The sequence below is a fragment of the Chiloscyllium plagiosum genome, chromosome 16, assembly GCF_004010195.1.
Source record: "Chiloscyllium plagiosum isolate BGI_BamShark_2017 chromosome 16, ASM401019v2, whole genome shotgun sequence".
Taxonomy (NCBI): domain Eukaryota; kingdom Metazoa; phylum Chordata; class Chondrichthyes; order Orectolobiformes; family Hemiscylliidae; genus Chiloscyllium; species Chiloscyllium plagiosum.
Genome location: NC_057725.1, coordinates 24,641,535 through 24,662,126, shown reverse-complemented (window position 1 = coordinate 24,662,126; position 20,592 = coordinate 24,641,535). Strand labels below are relative to the sequence as shown.

At 39.4% G+C, this 20,592-nt stretch overlaps 1 protein-coding gene across 3 annotated transcripts in view; it reads right to left on the bottom strand.

Annotated features, from left to right (window-relative positions):
- LOC122557702 (doublecortin domain-containing protein 1-like) overlaps positions 1-20,592 on the bottom strand; it is a 544,701-nt gene that overhangs the window by 274,063 nt on the left and 250,046 nt on the right. For all 3 annotated transcript variants that reach the window (XM_043705576.1, XM_043705578.1, XM_043705577.1), the window contains 3 exons: positions 15,215-15,313; positions 13,241-13,407; positions 9,366-9,488 (listed from right to left, as the gene is read on the bottom strand). In XM_043705576.1, coding sequence (XP_043561511.1) covers positions 9,366-9,488; positions 13,241-13,407; positions 15,215-15,313 — 389 coding nt within the window. The remainder of the gene's footprint in view (positions 1-9,365; positions 9,489-13,240; positions 13,408-15,214; positions 15,314-20,592) is intronic.

Below are 20,592 nucleotides of genomic sequence, written 5' to 3'. Positions count from 1 at the left end.
TCTTTCTCATGGTACCCAGAAGATTCCAATAACAAGGACCATGCTGAAATTATTGAGAATCTAGTTTATATTAGGACATCTAAGAGTGAGATGGCACTGAGAGTTGCTTTCTGTCGAAGGAACTGATTGCCAAGGAAGATGGTTGTAGATTACATTACAAATTAAAAGAAATATCCTCATCATTGTGGGTATGGTGTGCACTTATTGAACATACTTGTAGCCTCAGGAACAAAAAAGAAGTCAGGTTGTTAAGCAAAGCCAATAAACTGACTTAAAAGGAGAAGTGTAGAGAGACCATAATTATAGCAATGGAAGAAAGAAATGATTGCAAAGTGCAAAGACGTTCATCTCTTGAGCTGGCAGGAGCAGATCATTGGATATTGGTGAGATCCAGTCCACAACTGCCAAGTTCACACTCGGAGGCAGATATCCAGATACCACCATTGCCACGGTAGCCGCCAATCACGAAATATAGAACTGCATAGCACAGGAACAGGTCTTTTAGCCCACCATGTCAGTGCCAACTATGATGCCATTCTAAAATAATCCCATCAGCCTGCACATATGGTCCATATCCCTCTAAACCCTGCCCATTCTAGTGTCTGTCTAAATGCCTTTTAAAGTTTGTTAAGGTATTGCTTCTACCACCTCTTCAACAGTATGTTCAGGCACCTACCACCCTCTGTAAAAGAAAAATTTCCTCGCATATATCTCTCACGTATTTCCACCCTGGGAAAAAGACTGCAAAGACCTACCCTATTCATGCTTCTAATAATTTTATATACTTCTATAAGGTCACCATCAGCCTCCGATGCTCTACTGTAAATAATCCAAGTTTGTCTAATCTCTCCTTCTAGTTAATACACTCCATTCCAGGCAATATCCTGGTGAACCTCTTTTGCACCCTTTCTAAAGCCTTTACGTCCTTTCTATAGCTTGTGGACCAGAAATGCACACAATATTCCAACATGGCTTAACCAAAGTTCCATACAGCTGCAACATGACTTATCAACTTTTTATACTGAATACCCTAATTGATGAAGGCTAGCATGCCTTATGTCTTCTTTATCACCTTATCCACTTGTGATGCCATTTTCAGAGAGCTACGTACTTGGACCCCAAGATCTTTCTCTATATATCAACCATTTCTATTCGAATGGCTACCCTTTTGGCAAAGGTATCTCACATCCAGATGTTATTAGCATTAGAGCAAACAGTAATAAGTATGAAGCTCCAGGTTACAGCTTGCCCCAAGGTTGTGCTAGATATAACGCTGTTTCTGGAATGCAACAATACTCAAAATTTATTAAAAGATAGATATGGAAACAGAAATTGACTTTAGAGTAGGAAGACTTAATTGTTCTCAACTAATTAAAATACAGTTGATTTGAATGATGGTAAAAGAGCTGATGATATAATTCCAGCGCCCGCTGTAAAAATATTCAAAATTCACAATTTACTTTCCTCATTAATACAGCTGCAGTGCCCCTTATCTCAGAAAGAGAATACAAGGTCTCTAAGTCAGTTCTTTATACAAAGTGGAGTGAAACTGAATATTTATTCCAATAACAATATTTTAGTACAAGGTCAAGTTGGCATTACTGCGCATTATAATGATGCATTCTATTACTTGCAGCCATAGAAGAAACTATATCGCCCTTGTGGGAAGAAATTAGTTATAATTAAATAAGGCTGAGCTATTTATGAAAGGGATGAATAAAAATACAGCTGACACTGAGAACGTACTAAGAAAGGGATAAAGTGGTCTTTGAGAAAGAGAGCCAAATGTTAAAAGTTACTATCAGTACTATATCAAATATTATATGCCAGTATGTGATGCAAACAGTTATTCTTTCAACATTTTCCATGAATACAGATTCATCTCAAGTCAATGAATTACCAATGAGTTATTTTAAATACACAAGTGACGTGTCGGAATCAGCTGGAGAGATAAGTGAAAGTACAAGGAAGAAGCAAAGAAGCAATGCTCAGTGAAGTGCACAATTATGTCGTGAAAGGTCAGCTTGAAGATTGTGATGATGAGAAAGTGCAGGTGTATTTTCACTTGCAAAAACAAACTGAATGTAGATTAAGTTATTTCCTGCATTGTGAACAGCCACTTTGCATTAAGACCATTATTGTGACGAAGACAGTAAACCACCACAAAATGGAAAACACCTCAGTGTACTGTAGGAGTACTCCAGAGTGATCCAAGCAGCAGAAGAGTTTCTTCAGCACCTAAGTTTTCTGCTCTAAGATATTTCATGTGGGTGTTCAGCAGCCATTGGATACATTTTGGCCATGTCTGATTGAGTTGTGCTCTGAAGTCATGAGTCTGATGTTAGGGGAATAGCCCTTGCCATTCAGCAGTCACCCTCTGGCTCAACAGGATTGTTCAAATACCGGGGGTGCAGCAGAGTGGAACAGAATAAAGGCATCATGACAGCTGTCAGACATTCATCAGCATGGTACATTGAGCAGAGTCACACACCAACTGCACATTCTTGAATTGGCAACCTTTGGGTTGTGGTACATCTTAACAGTTAGATGCAGTGCCACAAAGCCACATGTCTGTTGTAGTTGGCATCTATGGGGAAGCCAATGAGACTGAAAACCATGTAAATACTCTACTGCTTTCCTCTAATCAGAGAGAACACAACTAACTTCTACCTCCTGCAATTCAGGGACACACACTTTTCACTGCCATCCTTATCCTACTGAGGTTAGCATCCGGGTTCATGAGATTGCAGAGTTTTGTGAGCATTGTTGATATAACATAGAGACAATTGGCACTGCTCCTGGCTTAGGCTGATTTAGGAGAAATTCTCCCAGAATACCCCTGTGGGAAAAAGCAGAGTCAAAAAAAGTGTGGCACTGGAAAAGCACAGCAGGGGTCAGGCAACATCCGAGGAGGCAGGAGAGTCTATATTTCAGGTATAGGGTACAGTGCCAGGGATCCGGATTCAATTCCCACCTCGGGCAACTGTCTGTGTGGAGTTTGCACATTCTCACCATGTCCACGTGGGTTTCCTCCGGGTGCTCCAGTTTCCTCCCATTGTCCAAAGATGTGCAGGTTAGGTGAATTGGCCATGCTAAGTTGCTAAGTTGTGTTAGGTGCATTAGTCAGGGGTGAACGTAGGGGAATGGGTCTGGGTGGATTGCTCTTCAGAGGGTCGTGTGGACTTGTTGGGCCAAAGGGCCTGTTTCCACAATCTAGGGAATCTAATCTGATCTAATCTACTTTCAAAGCTGCAAGTTAGGGGCTAGCCTCTACATTGAGATGTCCCTAAATTCTAACAAAAATGTACAGAAGCTCACTCCTCACTTTCTGTTAGATGAGGTAACAGAGAGAAAAGATGTTAGCCCTTTTTAAGCTGATGCCTGTAATAAGAAGCCACAGCATCAGACCCAGTCAGCCTGGGCAGAGATAGCAGCACAGGTTAGAACAGTCTCCAATGTGAGAGAGATGGCCCGCAATGCTGCAAGAAGTTCAATAATTTTCTGAACTCTGAAGGAGGAAGAAGTACAATCTTCTCTTTACTTCCACATACTAACTCATTAACTCTGCCATTGGACATTTCTCACCAAGGGTGACACACAACCCCAGCATCACATCCATTGAAGCACTCACAAGCCTCATTACCTACAATTTTCCAAAATGTTCCCACTTTCTGAACTTGGTACTCACTCATTCCACATATCTCACCGTAACTCATGCTTGTGCAAAATTACATACTGAATCCATTCCTTTGTCTCATTGCAGGAAAAATTGGCCCAAAACCTAGCTGAGGGGGCCAATACAGTCAGGGCCATGACTAACATCACAGCCCTATGAAAATATAGGCCACGGACAACCAGGACTACTTTTGCTAATGGCGAGACACCGATAGGCAACTAATCCAATAAACTTTACTGTGCTATGCTCCTTTCCAATTACCACCAGCATCAACTCATTCATATTCTGCATAAACTTTTATCTATCTTCTCTGACTAGTTGCTTCTCTTATGTAGCAGCACCCAGGAGCCTCAAAGCAAGAGGACACAGTATACATTCCCCACTGACATCTCTATCTTTGAGGTAGTCTGTAAATCTTCATAGGATGTACCAGGAAGGAACTTTCCACCTATACAGGGACCTTCACCTTATTGGGTACTCTATTTAGATTAGATCAGGCAGCACAATATATTGAGTCTATACAGACTCATCCAAAGTCATTTACAGGAGACATGCACAAGGTCTCTGACACTCAGGACTGCCAGATGAAATGCCTTGTTCTCAGCCCTAATTGATATGCTTAACCTGCAGACAGCTGGAAGTCATTTGGAATGGTGAACTAACATAATCTCCAAGAAAGGATGTGACTTAAATTTAATTGCCTTTCAGGATTTCTGTGCTTTTAATGGATGGAGTGCATACAGTGCTGAATTTTATTACAAGAAAAAACTAAATGGTCGGGGACCACTCTTAATTTGAGGTCCGTTCAGAATGATCAGGTATTCTCTTCAGAAGACCATACTTGTCCTAGCTGAAGGGTAGTTTGATTTTTGTGTAGAACTCTCCAGAGTGGAAGAGTTTAATTTGTGGAATCTCCAGTTTGAGAGACTTTGTAGAAATCTCCTAGCATCAGGAAGTCAGGACCTCAATATTGGAAAGAAGTCTCGGAATTGAATATCTGCAAAGGATATTGTTAGGAACTGGGTTGGACTTTTCTTCTTGCTAATTATGCTAAGATATTTCTAAACTGTCTCACATGTACATAATTTTGTTTTTTCTTTGGTGCAATAAACTTGTTACTTTGTTAAAAGATCATTGGTAGCTTTGTGTAAATATGTTGAATGACTTACAATCATGTAATAAATTAAAACTTATGATCTATCAAGCCAAGTCTTACACTGGGATCTAGTTTGTCCAGTATCATTATCACCTGGGATCATAACACAAAATGCAAGAGTCCAGAAATCTCTTCAAGGTACTCCAGAGGTGCCCCATTCCTTCAATTACTCCCTGTCTGCAGCAATACAAGTGGATATATGAGCCTACATCTGGGCAGGAGTCTGTCAGTAGGCCTGAGCCCTCTAAACCGAAAAGGGCCTGGGAACCAACAATCCAAGTCACAGGGCCAACCACAGTTGGCTCCCTCCACCTCAACTGTGGGCACTTGTGGTCTGCGCCAAGATGTAATGGGAAGGAGAGAAAAAAAGGCACTTAGGTGATGTGACGGCTATAGAATTGGAAATAGATTTTGATGTGGATTATTAATGTTAGCTGTGGTACTATTTTTGATGTAGTATTTGTTTATGTTACACACGAGAGATGAGGAGCCTCTTCACACAGTCCATCGATGCAAGATTTTGCAGTTGCCAGGCAATGCTCATCTCTCACAACCATCCAACTCCTTGACTGTACAGAGCTGATAAATCACAAATCCTTGAAACTTAGTTTTGAGGATATAGCCAAGGCATTGTATTTTAATATGGTTGAAGTAAGTGCTAAAAGCAATGTCTAGGGGAATTTGCCAGAGTCTGGCCTGCAGAAATCATAGCTGAAAATGTGTTGCTGGAAAAGCGCAGCAGGTCAGGCAGCATCCAAGGAGCAGGAGAATCGACGTTTCAGGCATGAGCCCTGAAGAAGGGCTCATGCCCGAAACGTCGATTCTCCTGCTCCTTGGATGCTGCCTGACCTGCTGCGCTTTCCAGCAACACATTTTCAGCTCTGATCTCCAGCATCTGCAGTCCTCACTTTCTCCTGCAGAAATCATGTACTTATAACCATCTTATGGATGGCTGTGAAATCAGTGATGAATCCACACATCTCAGAAGGGAAAGGTAATTCTTTTGCATGAGCATTAAGAAACTGCAGTAATATTCAGGGCTGGAAGATATCCACATTCCCTCACAGCCCAACAGCATGCAGAAAAGCTATACAAAGTGCAAAGTTAAATGCTGTCAAACAGGATTTTCAAGCGTATCAAGGTAGCTTAACAGTCTGTGCATTCTAAAGCATTGAAGGGGCACACATCAAGGAAGGAGTTCTCTCAGGATTCCTGTCAACTAGATGGCTCTACTAACAAACTAGATTACATGACTTGTATTTCACATCCCCATAAATGCATTCAAAGCTGAATAACTTGAGTACCATGCAACATCCAAGATCATCCTCTAACCTCCACATGAAGCAAGAACTGAAGACAGCAAAGTCGTATTGTTTAACCAGTGAAAGCATGATTGTTGCAACTGCCCCTTGCCGTGCCTTAAAACGAATATTGAAAGTGCTGCCTTCCAAAAGAAAACAAGAACTTGCTCCTGACTTCTCATGCAGCTCCATGAACTTACTGTGCAGTTTCAAATTAGCATTCAGGACAGTGAGTGACTTTCACACCATCTATGACTTACCAATTCCATGCCCACCCCCATCCCCCGACATTCTTCACATTCATTTCTGTGTGACTATCCCTTGGCCCCAGTGGCCCTTCAGACTCTCCCTTCAGCCCCCAGTTTCAATTAAGCCCTCTTACATAGCTATCAAGATGCCTCCCTTTAACTTCACATGCTCCTGACTCTGGAAGTTCTTATGCCCTTTTTTGACTTACACACTGCTCATGGAGAGGCAAGAGTAATAGTGATACCCTCTTGTTAATTATGTTGTACCCAGTAACTGCAAATACACAATATCCTGATACCCATTCCCCCAGCATACCAGTATCCAAGTTCAACTGGTAATAGGGAAAGCAAGTATGGGATGTTGGTCTTTATTTCAAAGGGAATGGAGAATAAAATTAAGGAGGTCTTACACACCTGGAATGCTGTGAATGGTTTTGGTCACATATACTGGCATTGAAGGTAGTCCAGCGACATTTCACTAGGTTGATTCTGTGTACCGAGGGAGTTCCTTATTAGGAGAGGTTGAGTAAGTTGAGGTTGTACTGTTGTAGTTTGAATGAATGAGAGGCGACCTTGTTGAAATCACCCCTATTCTTAGGAGGCTTGACATGTTAGGGAAATAACTGTTCCACATCTAAGGGCTGTCAAGGCTTACCCAGACCCTGGATCTACTCACCTTCCCCTGGACTTCTTGAATTGTCCTGAGATAAGTCACCCACATCCCCCCCCCCCCCAGGTCCTCCTGCCCCCATCTCTGACCACCATTGATGAAACCCACAACTGACCTTCACCTGCCCTCCACAATAATTTAGTAGGACAGTGCTGGCTGACCATAACCCACCCCTTGGACCAATCACCATCATTGAATCCTTTACTCTTAACATTCTAGTGGTTAACATTGTCCAGAAACTGAACTAGACCAGTCATATAAACATTGCAGCTCGAAGAGCAGGTCAGAGTCTGGGTGTTTTATGGTGAGTAATTTACTGACTCTGCAAAACCTATAACGCACAAGCTGGGAACATGATGGTATACTCATCACTTGCCTGCACGAGCACAGCTCCAACAAAAAAATGTTCTCCACCATTCGGGACACAACATCCACCAACTTCAACATTCTCTCCCTTCATCACCAATGCACAGTGACAGCAATGTGCACCATCCACACGGTGCACTGTTTTAACTCAACTACTCTAACAGCATCTTCTCAACACACAACCACTACCACCTGGAAGGAAAAGGGAAGCAAGTACAAATGAAAGCCACTACCTACAAGTTTCCCTCATAACCACATGATAACCTGACTTGGAACTTATGGGTTTTTCTTCATTGTTGCAGATTCAAACTCCTGGAATTCCCTCCCTGGCAGCACTACAGGTGTATCCAAAATACTTAATGATTAAAAATTGGTCTACCTCAGCCTTGAATGTACTTAATGCCCCAGCTTGACAGCCATTAAGGGAAATAACTGTTCCACATCTAACATGTCAAGCCTCCTAAGATCAGGTGTGATTTCAATAAGGTCACCTCTCATTCATTCAAACTACAACAGTACAAACTCAACTTACTCAACCTCTCCTAATAAGGAACTCCCTCGGTACACAGAATGCACCTAGTGAAACCCCGCTGGACTGCCTTCAATGCCAGTATATGTTTTCTTAGATAAAGTGACCAAAACTGTTCACGGCATTCCAGGTGTATAACACCTCCTTAATTTTATTCTCCATTCCCTTTGAAATAAAGGCCAACATTCCATAATTGCTTTCCCTATTACCAGTTGAACTTGGATACAACTTTTTGTTATTCACACACAAGGACCGTCCCAAATTCTTCTGTGCTGCAGCTTTCTGCAGTCTTTCCTTATTTAAATAATATTCAGTTCTTCAATGCTTCCTGCCAAATTGCAAATTCTCAGATGTATTCCCACATTATATTTCATCTACCAGATTTTTGCCCACTCACTTATGCTGTCTATACTTCTCTGTAGATTCGGTCATCCACATCATTTGCTTTCCCATCTATTTTGCCACCTGCAAACTTGACAAGAGCACTCACTTCCATCATTCAAGTCATTAATATGTATTGTAAATAATTGTGGTGCCAGCACTGATACCTCTGCCACCCCACTAGTTACATGTTGCCAACCTGAAAATGCCCCCTTTATCTGAATGTTGTCTTGTATTAGTTCACCAATCCTCTATCCATGCTAACAGGTGAACCCTCAACACCTCTGATCTGCTCTTAAATAGTGTTATGCACAGTACATTATGAACATGTAATTAAAGAAGGTCGCTCATCACCATCTTCTCAAAAGGAGTGGGAATTAAATACTGGCTTAGCCAGCAACACCTACATCCCATGAATTTATATAAACAAAAATATCCTCCTGTGGGAGAAACTATAACTAGAGGACATAGTTTAAAAATAAGATGAGTCCCTTTTAAGACAAATGAGGAAAGACTTTGTATCTCAGAGGGTCATTAGAATATGGAATTCTCTTCCACAGAGAATCGAGAAGGCTGGGTTATTATACTTTTTCAAGGGTGTGTTAAATAGATTTTTGACAGACAAGGCAGGCAAGGGTTATGATGTACAGACTGGAAAGTGTAGGTGAGATCACAATCAAATCAGCCATGATATTACTGAATATGTGACCAGGCTTGAAGGCCAAATTGCTTACCCCACTCATAATTTCAATGTTTATACCTAACTACCCTCCCCTGTGAATGTTTGTAATGGAGCTTTCGCATTTACAAAAGCACAGCAGTATTGTAAAACCTTGTCTAAATGTTTTAATGTTTCTGTAACGGGATCTTGAGATATTCCCAGACCAATTTCAAGCATGACTCATGAGCTTCATGCAAGTAGTGAGAGGGTCTCTATGAAATGGCTTTTAAACGTAATACTGTAATTCATTTAAAAGAGTATCTCAATGTAAAAAGGGAAGTCTGAGATATTGGCTAAAATGTGTTAAAGTATCATACTTTTCCATGCCAGTTAAGGGACCATTATATTCCAGAGAAGTTTTATAAACCACCTTCTGGTCCTGCTCGATAACTCCTATTACCCGGTCAAATCTCACACACAGGAATGGTTTGCAGATGCTCCTGTAAAATAGACAGCAACAAGTAATTGCCAGGTTTATTTTATTTCACAGAAGGAAAAATATTAAGACAATTAACTCCAATGACCATGCAAATGTTATTTTATAAAAGATTCAACTCCATCATTTTTAACAGTCTCTGATTCCAATTATTTATATGTTTAAAACAAGCATTTATAATTAATGACCCCAAAAAAACCCAATTTTAGAAAAGTTGATTAAATGGCAAAGTAATTGAAATAATTACTTATAAAGTTTCCAATGGCTTCTACATTAATTTTACCACAGGACCATGCCCGAGGATTTTTTTTTATCATTGTATGTCTCTTGCTTGACTATTTTACACTCCTTCCAATATAATTGCACTACATATTGTATGGTTGTCATGGGTGGCTAATTGGAATAAAAGTATATACATAATTCCAAAAAATGAACCATTCATGCTTTCAAATTAACGCATGATCTAATTTGTAAAATTAGACATTATGCCATGCTTTTTATGACAAATTAACTTTGATTACAGCTCCATCCCTTCATTAGAAGTACACACATTGTACAAAAATAATGCTCATATATAGAAAAACGTTTTAACCCTTTAGGTGTTTTGCATGCAAATTTGTCACACCCAAAACAGGCTTTTAGAGTATCGCTGATTTTAGCATATGTCTAACGGCAAGTAGTTTACTTGACCTTCAAGGCATGTCCATTCACAACCTTTAGTCCCCGTACACTTAAAGAGACTAGCTGATTTAAAATCCAATTAATTTTAGCAGCAGAATAATACATTATGCACTATATATTACAATGAAGTTACTTTTATTAAACAGTTCAAATTCTACCTTGCATTGAATGGGAACTCTGCTACTCCAATAATTTTTGAATTTATCATAATGTCATTGGTTGAAAGTCTAGAATATAGATCAGAGTACTTTTCAATTGGTGAAAAGTTTGGGGCCCACACAAACAGGTTAAAATGACTTGGACAGAAAGGCAAATTGAAAAGTATAGAAGATGACTGCACTTTCTATCTCGTGAACTAGGATACCAGGAGTTTGAGGTTGTTCTGCAGTTGTACTCAGCCCTTGTCACACCAGTTCTGGGAGTACGGTGTTCAGTCTCTGCACAACAAATTAGGAAGGAGATATTGGCTTTGGAGGGCAAACCTATCTGGATTTCAATGATTAATTTTTTTAAAAAAAATACACAAACAAGGATTATATACCCTAAAATCTAGACGTTTGAGTGTTTTGATTGAAATTTTCAAGATATCAAGGAGAACATATACATTCTTTCTTACGTGGCCTATTTCCACAGGTTACAGAATCTTAGACTAGGAAATGTATCCTAACAATTGGATAAAGCCCTTTCTGATTTGAAGTTAGAAAACACTTCAAAATTTGAAGGATGGTAGTTGTTTGGAATTCTACTCTGCAAACAATAGTTGATCTTGTGTCAATTAATTATGAAATTGAGATTGAAAGACTTTTTTTAGAAATATTAAAGAATTATGTGGCTAAGGCAGGTATATAGGGTTGAGTTACAGATCAGCCATGACCTCATTAAATGGCAGAGAGATTCAGGGTGGTCAATGATTCTTGTTCCTAGAATTCTATTAATTCTAGAAGTAAACCAGAGGAACATCAACAAAAAAAATGTACACATTAAGCTCATGAGGGTAGCATAGTGCTTAGCACTGCTGCCTCACAGCACCATGGAACCAAATTCAATTCCAGACTTGGGTGACTGCCAATGTAGAGTTTGCACGTTCTTCTGGTGTCTACATGGACTTCCTGTGGGTGCTGCAGTTTCCTCCCACCGTACAAAGATGTTCAGGCTAGGTGGATTGGCTATGCTAAAATTGTCTTTAGTATCCAGGGGGTCGGATGCTCTGCAGAAGGTCAGTGTGGACTTGATGGGCCGAATGGCCTCTTTCTGCACTGTAGAGATTCTATGATTTCTTTAATACAGCTTCAGGGAGAAATCAAAAATTCTCATCTTAAGCTTAGTGGTAAAGGGCATTATTCTTTAAAATATCTGGTTGGAATGATTATCCATAAAGCAATATGGCCAATGAGCATGCACAGATGTGGCCAACCACCTGGCCAATGATAGGACAGGTTCCAAGAAGTGGCTGTGCATGTCTACTGCTGACAAGGCATCTGGGGAGACAAGGGAGGAGTGAGCCCTGAACCAAACAGAGGTCAACTTCAAAATAAAATGAACTCTTTTTATTTTGTCCTAGGGGACTTTATTTTCGGTCCAGGCAGCCTCTTTCTGTTGCTTGAGAATGATGCCAGATTTCTTTCTGCACTGTGTGCCATCTAGGGGTAGCATTCATACTACACTCTGAAAGAGGGACTGAAAGAAGTGCCAAATTGAAACGATACAATGTCACAACCTGTGTTTATAAATAAATGTTTCATATAAGTCAGGTATAATACTTCACCTGATGAAGGTTTGCATTTACTCAAAGGCTCACCACCATTCATTCCAAGGTATTATTTAATGTCCCTCTCCCATTTACAACATGACAAAATCCATCAACAGATCATTTCTGTGCAATGCCACAGTGATGCTAATAGTTTCGAGATGCCCTTCATGAAACCAGTATTTAGTCTTAACATATTCCCTCAGTTAATTAACTTATCAGTTTCAATTTTTTTTAAGAAAGGGAAGAAATTTCCAATGAGACCAGTTTTAAGGTGATAAACCATGGGATGTATCGTCTGCACATTACAAAACCCACCCAAGTTTCGTTCTGCCCGTTCAGTTTACCACCTAAGTAGCAATGGGACACATCAAATTTACTAATTTCCAGTCAGAATGAAAATAAACCGTACGGATTGTTTTTGGTTTAATATGCAAATAAAAATTGTGCTGTTCATTCTTTGCTAGTTGTAAATACTCCCCTAAACAAAATCTGCATTTTCAGCAGGATGCAGAAATTCAAACGAGATGAATCGATATCAGTTTTAAAACAAAACTTGCTGGAAGTTTGGAAAACAAATGAACACAATTCCAGAAAACTTATGTTTTATTTCAGTTCAAACACCGGTCTTTAAAACCAATATGTCAAATTTGCAGCTTTAGTTCCAGTTTGTCAAGCCATTTGCTGTCTTGTGTTAATTTGTGTCGAGTTGATTTATCTTAGTCTTTCATGGAAGGACTCGTGAAACACATTGTTGTACTTCTGTCCCTCACTTCAGAGAAAAAAAAACCCACAGGGAATGGAAGTCCTATCTATTTTTCATTCTATTTTGTTTTTGTCACTGGTACATAAGAGGTTAAGACAGTATTGGGAGCAGCACAAACAGCGGGGACTGCGTTGTCAGAGGGTTTGATAAAATTCACTTAAGGTACTTTTCAATTACTGTCCATTTCAGCTTAAAAGTGGACAAAACACGAATGCTGGGGACCAGGTCAGAACAGCCCACAACGACGACAAGATGATGGGCTGTACCCCCTGGAGTGTTTCCATCTGCCATCATTAAGGTGACTGTTCAAACATGAAAAATTCCTTCTCGCGGTGCTGACAAACAGACATCAGAAACTATGACAGAGCTTTATAGATAAAGCTAGTCAGACAGAGATGTCACACTCCCCAGGTATGTCTGGAGACAAAACCTCAGAAAGGGAAAAAAAATCCCAGGGATGAAGTGAAACAGTTATTACCTGGGATGGTTCCTTTCCCACAAGATAACCAACAAGGAAGGTCAGCCTGAGATCACAGAGATAGCAAGTGCATTTTCATTTTACCTGTAGTCTTCTCCGTAAGACACCCAAACCTTTTGATCATTTTCAAGGAAAAGGGGATTTTTTATTTCTTGCCCATTTTCATCAAACAACCGCGTAGGACTAAGGTTGAGACCTGAAGCGTGATAGCCGGATGAGCACTGGAGCCGTTGACAAATCATCTGTAGCAACTAGGACAGGATCGTAAAGGAAAGAATGATTTGAAAAAAATAGTTTCAGATCTTGTGCAAGTGGAATTCTAACATATTAATTAAGTTCAAAAGAGTGTTCGGCAAGTGTGAATAATTGAATTGTTTATCATGTAAGAAACCAAACCAGAACACAGACTTTTTAACCAGCAGGTGGTGCAACTGTATTAGCATTGGTCTGACCCCTACTCCTGCACTGGTGACAGACTGCATATTGTTCACTACAATCATCAGTTGCCCGCATTACACTTGCCCTCTATTGTTTTTGTTTCCCTTCAAAACTAATGTACGTACAAAGAGAAAAAAAATGAAGATTCGGGGCCACTAACCGACCAGTCGTTGGTTTCTAGTCTGAATAACGGGTGGCTAAGTAATTGATGAGCTCCATGAACACCCGAAGCAATAATGAGGCAGCTCCACAAATGAGCGAGCAGTGAGTTAAATATGCAAATTGGGTTTCTAACACAGTTGGTAAAACCCCGATTGCAATTAGAGACAAATACCAATACCCATTTCTAAACAGGATGCAAAAGCAGCAGGATTTTATTTCAGAAAAGAAAGAGTGGTTATGTCGACATAAAAGTTGCAGGGCTGGTTAATAAAGCATTTTGGGTTGCTGGAGTAATGAGTCTTATAGCGTGGAAATTATAGTGAACGGTTGAAATGTATTATTTCCAATTCTGGGCATCAGTGTTTTGGGAACGATATGAAATGGTTACAGACGATAAGGAAAATAGACATGAGAATGGCTCCTGGAATGAAAGACTGAAGGATCTGGGATTGTTGTTCTTCTGAAAAAGAAAGTTGAGTAGAAATTTGATGGAGGTTTAATATTTTGGGACTTCGTAATTGGTGAGAAACCATTTTAAAACAGCCACCAATTTAAGGTAATTGGCGAAACAGTCTAAAGGGATGTGAGGAAAGCCACTTTTACTCAGCAAATGGTTAAGATCTGGAATAGACTGTATAAGAGTATTGGTAGCAGATTCAACAATAGCTTTCAAAAGGATTATTATTTGATGAAAAGAATTACCAAGCTCATGAGAATGGTGAGGGAATAGGATTAGCTGAATTATTCTTGAGTTGGTAAATGCACAATGAGCTAAATGTGCTGTTACCAATCTGTAATTTTTAATTTACCAAGGTCAGCTACTTTTGGAGCCTTACTTTCCCATACAAACAGTCAAAAATGGAAGCATAGTTGAAACAGAAATAATTTAGATCTTAAAATTGCCATCATTTTTTTATTGTTCCACAAATTTAAAACTTTAAATTATTTAAATATTTCTGGAGGACATCACGTATAAGTGAATCATATGTAATTATTTATCAAGGCATGTTTTTGAGTAGATGTCATAGGGGAGTAACCTAAGTATGCTGAGAGGATATGAAGACCAATGAAATGTGTTTCCTATTGTATTGGGAGCATGTGGCTAGTGTGACTTCTCAGCTTTTTATTGATTGACATGAAACAAACCAATTTCAGAAGTATGGAACTGTTGACTAACAATTGAGGCTAAACAAAGTTTGAAAAGGTGGCTTTTGTTTTAGTGGGGAACTCGGAATGGTGTAGTACAGTTGTTTACACTATGTTGAATGTAATTTTGTTGACTTCAGTGGAGTGTAACATAAGGTAGAATATATCCCAGCAATGAATCCAGACCTGTCTGTTTTCCAGATGACTAAATAAGTAAAAATTGCTGTAAGTTTGGTTAAATGAAAATTATTATTATTATTTTTATACTTTTTAAAATGTTTCTTTTCTCCAGCAAAAAAAAACACTACTTACTCTTTCCATCATGAATTTGTCATTTCCTGACTCTTTCTCTATGGCCTTCATGTTAATATAGATGAGAACTTCTCCAGTGCTCTGACCATTCCGATACACCTAATGAAGGAATCAAACCAAAAGGATTGAAGTTAATAGATATTTTCCAGCTTCAGTGTGTCATTTTCTTGACTGCTTTATAACATTTTGAGAATGTAATATTTCCTTTTGTTTTTAGTATTTACACCAACACATAATGCAGAGATTTGTACAGAAGGTTTAGTTCACCCATTTGTCAATGATACTTAGAGGAGAAAGTGAGGACTGCAGATGCTGGAGATCAGAGCTGAAAATGTGTTGCTGGAAAAGCGCAGCAGGTCAGGCAGCATCCAAGGAACAGGGGAATCGACGTTTCTGAAGAAGGGCTTATGCCCAAAACGTCGATTCTCCTGTTCCTTGGATGCTGCCTGACCTGCTGCGCTTTTCCAGCAACACATTTTCATCAATGATACTTACCAAGGTAAATACCATCTGCACTTATCTAGTATTTTTCACTAACTCCTGGGCATTCTAAAATATGTTCATTGTCATTGAAATACATCTTTTAAAGTGTAGTCAGTAATCATGGAGAGGAATGCAGTATTTAGTTTGTGCAGAGCAAGCTCTCATAAAAATCAATGAGTTAATAGCTAGATAACCTGATCTCTCTGAAAGGTAAAGTTTGGACTCTGGGAAGAATTCTCCTAGTCATCTTCAAAATAGTAGCTTAGAGACTTGTGCATCCATCTGAGAACACACTGCGTCAGGGACCCGGGTTCGATTCCCACGTAGGTGACTGTCTGTATGGAGTTTGCATATTCTCCCTGTGTCTGCGTGGGTTTCCTCCAGGTGCTCCGGTTTCCTCCCACAGTCCAAAGATGTGCAGGTTAGATGAACTGACCTTGCTAAATTGCCCATAGTGTTAGGTGCATTAGTCAGAGGGAAATGGTTATGCGTTGGTTACTCTTCGGAACACTGTGTAGATAACCTAATCTACCCTAATCTAATCACACAGATGAGGTGTTAGTTGAGTAAACCAATAAATATTTGTTATGGGAAGGTATTAAGACTTATGGCATTAAGATGGCTGGGTAGAGGGAGGTACAGATCAAACTCAGTAGAAAATCAAGTGGAAGGGCTGAATGTCCAGCTATTATAATCCTCTGACTGGATCTCTAAAGGCATTAGTTGTGATTTGTCAGAGGGTGTGCTGTTATATTTATGGGTCAGAGTTATTTTCCTGAACATTCCTCTGCAAAAGCGAAGTTATTTAAGTTACCCGTCCCATTTAAGGCAGTAGATGAATACAACTTGTGATTAATAAGAGTGTAATTGCTGTAAGGCAAGGATTCTTCGCAGACTGGAAGATATGTTAAACAGAAGTTAGCCTGAAATGAATTGCCTTTTGTATATTTTTGAATTGTAATGGTTAATCTCAAAACTTTTTTATGTAGCATGTCAATACACACTGACAGCCAATAGATTGTAAATTGCAATAGCTATTGCTATGGTAGGCAAACACAATAGGGAATTTGTGCAGAGCAAGATCTCATAAATGTGAAATGAGTTGTTTTTGTTGATTATTTGAAGAAAAATGGTTATTCCTATTAGTACCAAAGGAATATTTTTGCCAAACATTAAAATGTACAATACAAAGTATTTCAAATGATATAGAAGATACAATAAAACACGCACTTTTCTCAGCTGAACATTTGACACTCTCTGGTGCCTCATTTCAATTTCAAAATTTGCAAGATTAACTATCTATGCTCATTCTTATCCAATGATGGTTTTTTAATTATTTCACGACATCCAGCTCAAGGGGTTCTATAAATTTTCAGTTGCTCAGTACATTATTGCTGAAAGACTTTGGACAATGACCTTTTCCCATTGTGCCTTTGCAGTGACTGTCCCAAGCTTTCGAGCATCCCTCAGCACATAGTCCTAGACCATGGAAATGTACCAGTTTGGAACATTTGATTGAGGACAACTCTTTGCACTGGAAGACCAACAGGCTTTGGGAAGGCCAAAGAGCATCTTTCAATCAGCTGATGATCCTCCAGGCACAGTTGATGTTTGACTCAGTGTGTCTCAGAGAACAGCCCATAGAACACCAAGACCTACATCAGAGCTGCTCAGGACAAACCTCAACATAAACCATTGCTTCTTTCTCCAGATCTTTTTTTTTGTAAAGGTTGTTTACATCTATCCAAGAGGTATCAGAAAGCCAATACTTTGGAAAATGCAACAACAGCTTCTCAACAGAGTGAAGTGGTTGTATAGATAACATGATCAAATGCAATACTAAATAAAACAGACCAAGTCTTCTAGATTTTTTATTGAGGTCTTTCCTTTGAGACAATGAGAAATTTAACATGTGAATTTGATCACTCCATTATTTTTAAATCAACAGATTTAATGTGGATATTAGGTAAGGTAAAAACAATGACTGCAGATGCTGGAAACCAGATTCTGGATCAGTGGTGCTGGAAGAGCACAGCAATTCAGGCAGCATCCGAGGACAGGCAAAATCGACGTTTCGGGCAAAAGCCCTTCATCAGGAATCCAGCACCACTGATCCAGAAAATGGGATGAAGGCCTTGTTTAGCTGGGGAGTGGAATATAGGAGCAAGGACGTCTTGTTACAATTTTATAAGACATTGGTTAGGCTACAGAGCACAGTTCTGGTCACCATACTATAGGAAGAATGTGATTGAACTGGAGGAGAGGCAGAGGACATTCACCAGGAAGTTGCCTGGAATGGAAAGTCTCAGTTATGAGGAGAGACTGGATAGGCTGGATTTGTTTTCCCTGGAGCAGAGAAGGCTGAGGGGGTTCTGACTGACATGTACAAAATTATGAGAGGCACGGACAGTGTAGATTGTGAGAATCTCTTCCCCATGGCTGGCATTTCTAAGACCAAATTGCCAGAGTATAATAGGCTCTGGACCAAGTGCAAGTAAATGGGATTAGTTTAGTTTGGTGTCTGTTGGTCAGCACAGACATGGTGGGCTGAAGGGCCTGTTTCTATGCTGTTTGTCTGAGTGACTCTATGATTACACTGAGTGAAAGGTGTGACACGTGAGAGAATACCTGGGGTAGGATGTGTCACACAGTATGACATGATATAATCCGGAATATGTTTGGTGGATTGGAATAAATCCAATAACACACAGTCAGGAATATGCTGCATTCAAGACTGACTTCTGTGGTGGTGGATAGGAAGTGTAGGAGTAAGGAGGTGGGACGTGGGAAGGGAAATTGCGGTCTCTAAAGAAGGAGGCCATCTGGTGTGTTCCATGGTGGAACCGCTCCTCCTGGGAGCAGATACGGCGGAGGCGGAGGAATTGGGAATACGGGATGGCATTTTTGCAAGAGGTAGGGTGGGAAGAGGTGTAATCCAGGTAGCTGTGGGAGTCGGTGGGTTTGTAGAAGATATGGATATTAATGTGGATATTCTCAAGTATCCTAAATCCAATAATGGTGGAGCTTGAAGCATTGACTTTCTGACAACTAACAATTGGATCAGGCTAGGGCATCTAGCTAGGTAGATGGATCAGTTTTTGTAGCTCAAAATTGAGTAGGGCCCAATACTATCAATGTGAAGGATAATAAATCATTAACATATGGTGACCAGCCAATCGTGTATCTTGCAGTCAATTGACTGACACTGTGCTGACGCAGGGAGTTCAACAGCAGCTAAAATGTAAGTGTAACAGATATATGGGAAATTTACTGTAAAATTGCAAATATTGTGAGAAAGCAGACTATGGCATTTTATCCACAGGATGGGCAAAGTAAACACAAATGTGGTGTTTAAAATCTGGAGAAAAGCAACACAGTTGGACATTAACAATGGGAACTTTGCTCTGCTCAAGCACTCGGTTTCTGTCACAAAAGTTTAACTTCATTCCCAATTTCAGTATTTTCAGACACTTTCAGCAAATACAAACCACATAGGTCAGAGGACAATATTATTAGTGAAACACTGCAGGCCATGCATATGTCAAAACCCTAAACTTGTAAGATATAATCAGAAGAACTATTAAGTTTAATAAAAGTAAACAGTAATTGAATAAAGATATTTTTATTAATTAGATGTGATACTTGTATGTCATCCATCTGTCTTGGGAGATGATGGAGAAAATTAATGATAAATGCATTTTACTGATTCATTGGCTTGTAAATAGAGAATTAGTTGCATTTCCATTTCCATCACATCTTGCAAACTACAATTTGCCCCAAGTGTTGCTGGCATTTACTGAATCCTACCTAATTCAGTTCAGTTTGGTTTCAGTATTCAGGTCAGCAATAACCTGCAATACTAACTAGATCAAGTCTTCTAGAATTTTTATTGAGGTCTTTCCTTTGAGATAATGAGAAATTTGACACATTGTGAAGTCCATCACTCTTTGTTACTTAGATTATTTGTCCATGTTTTCTATCACTCAACAGATACAAAGTGGATATTCTTAAGACTTCTAAATCCAATAGTGAAAAAAACTAGACAAACACCTTGAACCCCAAAATAATTTGTTTCAATTCACTGAATAAAATAACCAATTTCTAATCTTGTTAGAGTTTCCATTTTGATGGGGGTTGACGATAATGATCATTTTCGCTTCAGTGCCACCTCCATCTATGTCAAATGTTTCCCGTAGCAATGACCAGGAGTAAATATGCTACTTGTCCATCGCTTTCCCTCTGGACTATGTTTCCTTTCAATTTTGTAAGCCTTTGTTCTATATGATAATCATGCTTTTAAACAGAATGAGAGTTGGGGCATGGCCACATTTAATCCAATAACGGGTTACTGCGAAGTGGACTTTGTTAACCCTTCAGATGTATGCCTCTGCAGTGAGAAAGCATAAGGAAATTACTACTACTAATTGTCAGAACTTCAAGAAACTATTGTGAGGCCATTCAGGGATATGTTCCTACAATACACAAATCCAAATATCGTAAATAAAACTTAAGGATTTTATTGAGGTGGCATTTATGCTGCAATAATTCCTTTGTTTGTTTAAAGTCAATAAGCCTTCTTGGAGCACTAGCAGCCCTTTGATTCATCCTCAAAACTTTTATGAATCTGAGCAGTGACTGAAAATCTGCTTTTCAATTAATTGGTGCCATTCCACTGCTCATCCACCATCATTAATTAGCTTTATTTCCTTTTTACAAATCTAGTGCCTTCAAGCCAAGTTACAACTTCCTTGTTCATGAGGTTTGTCTTGTGTTAATTCCCTAGGTTAGACCAATCTCAAATCCCTGATTACTGTCTGGCTCTTCCACATATATGTAATCTGAACGAGTTCTATAACCATCTGAGGCACACATTTAATTCTGGCCCCTTCAACATC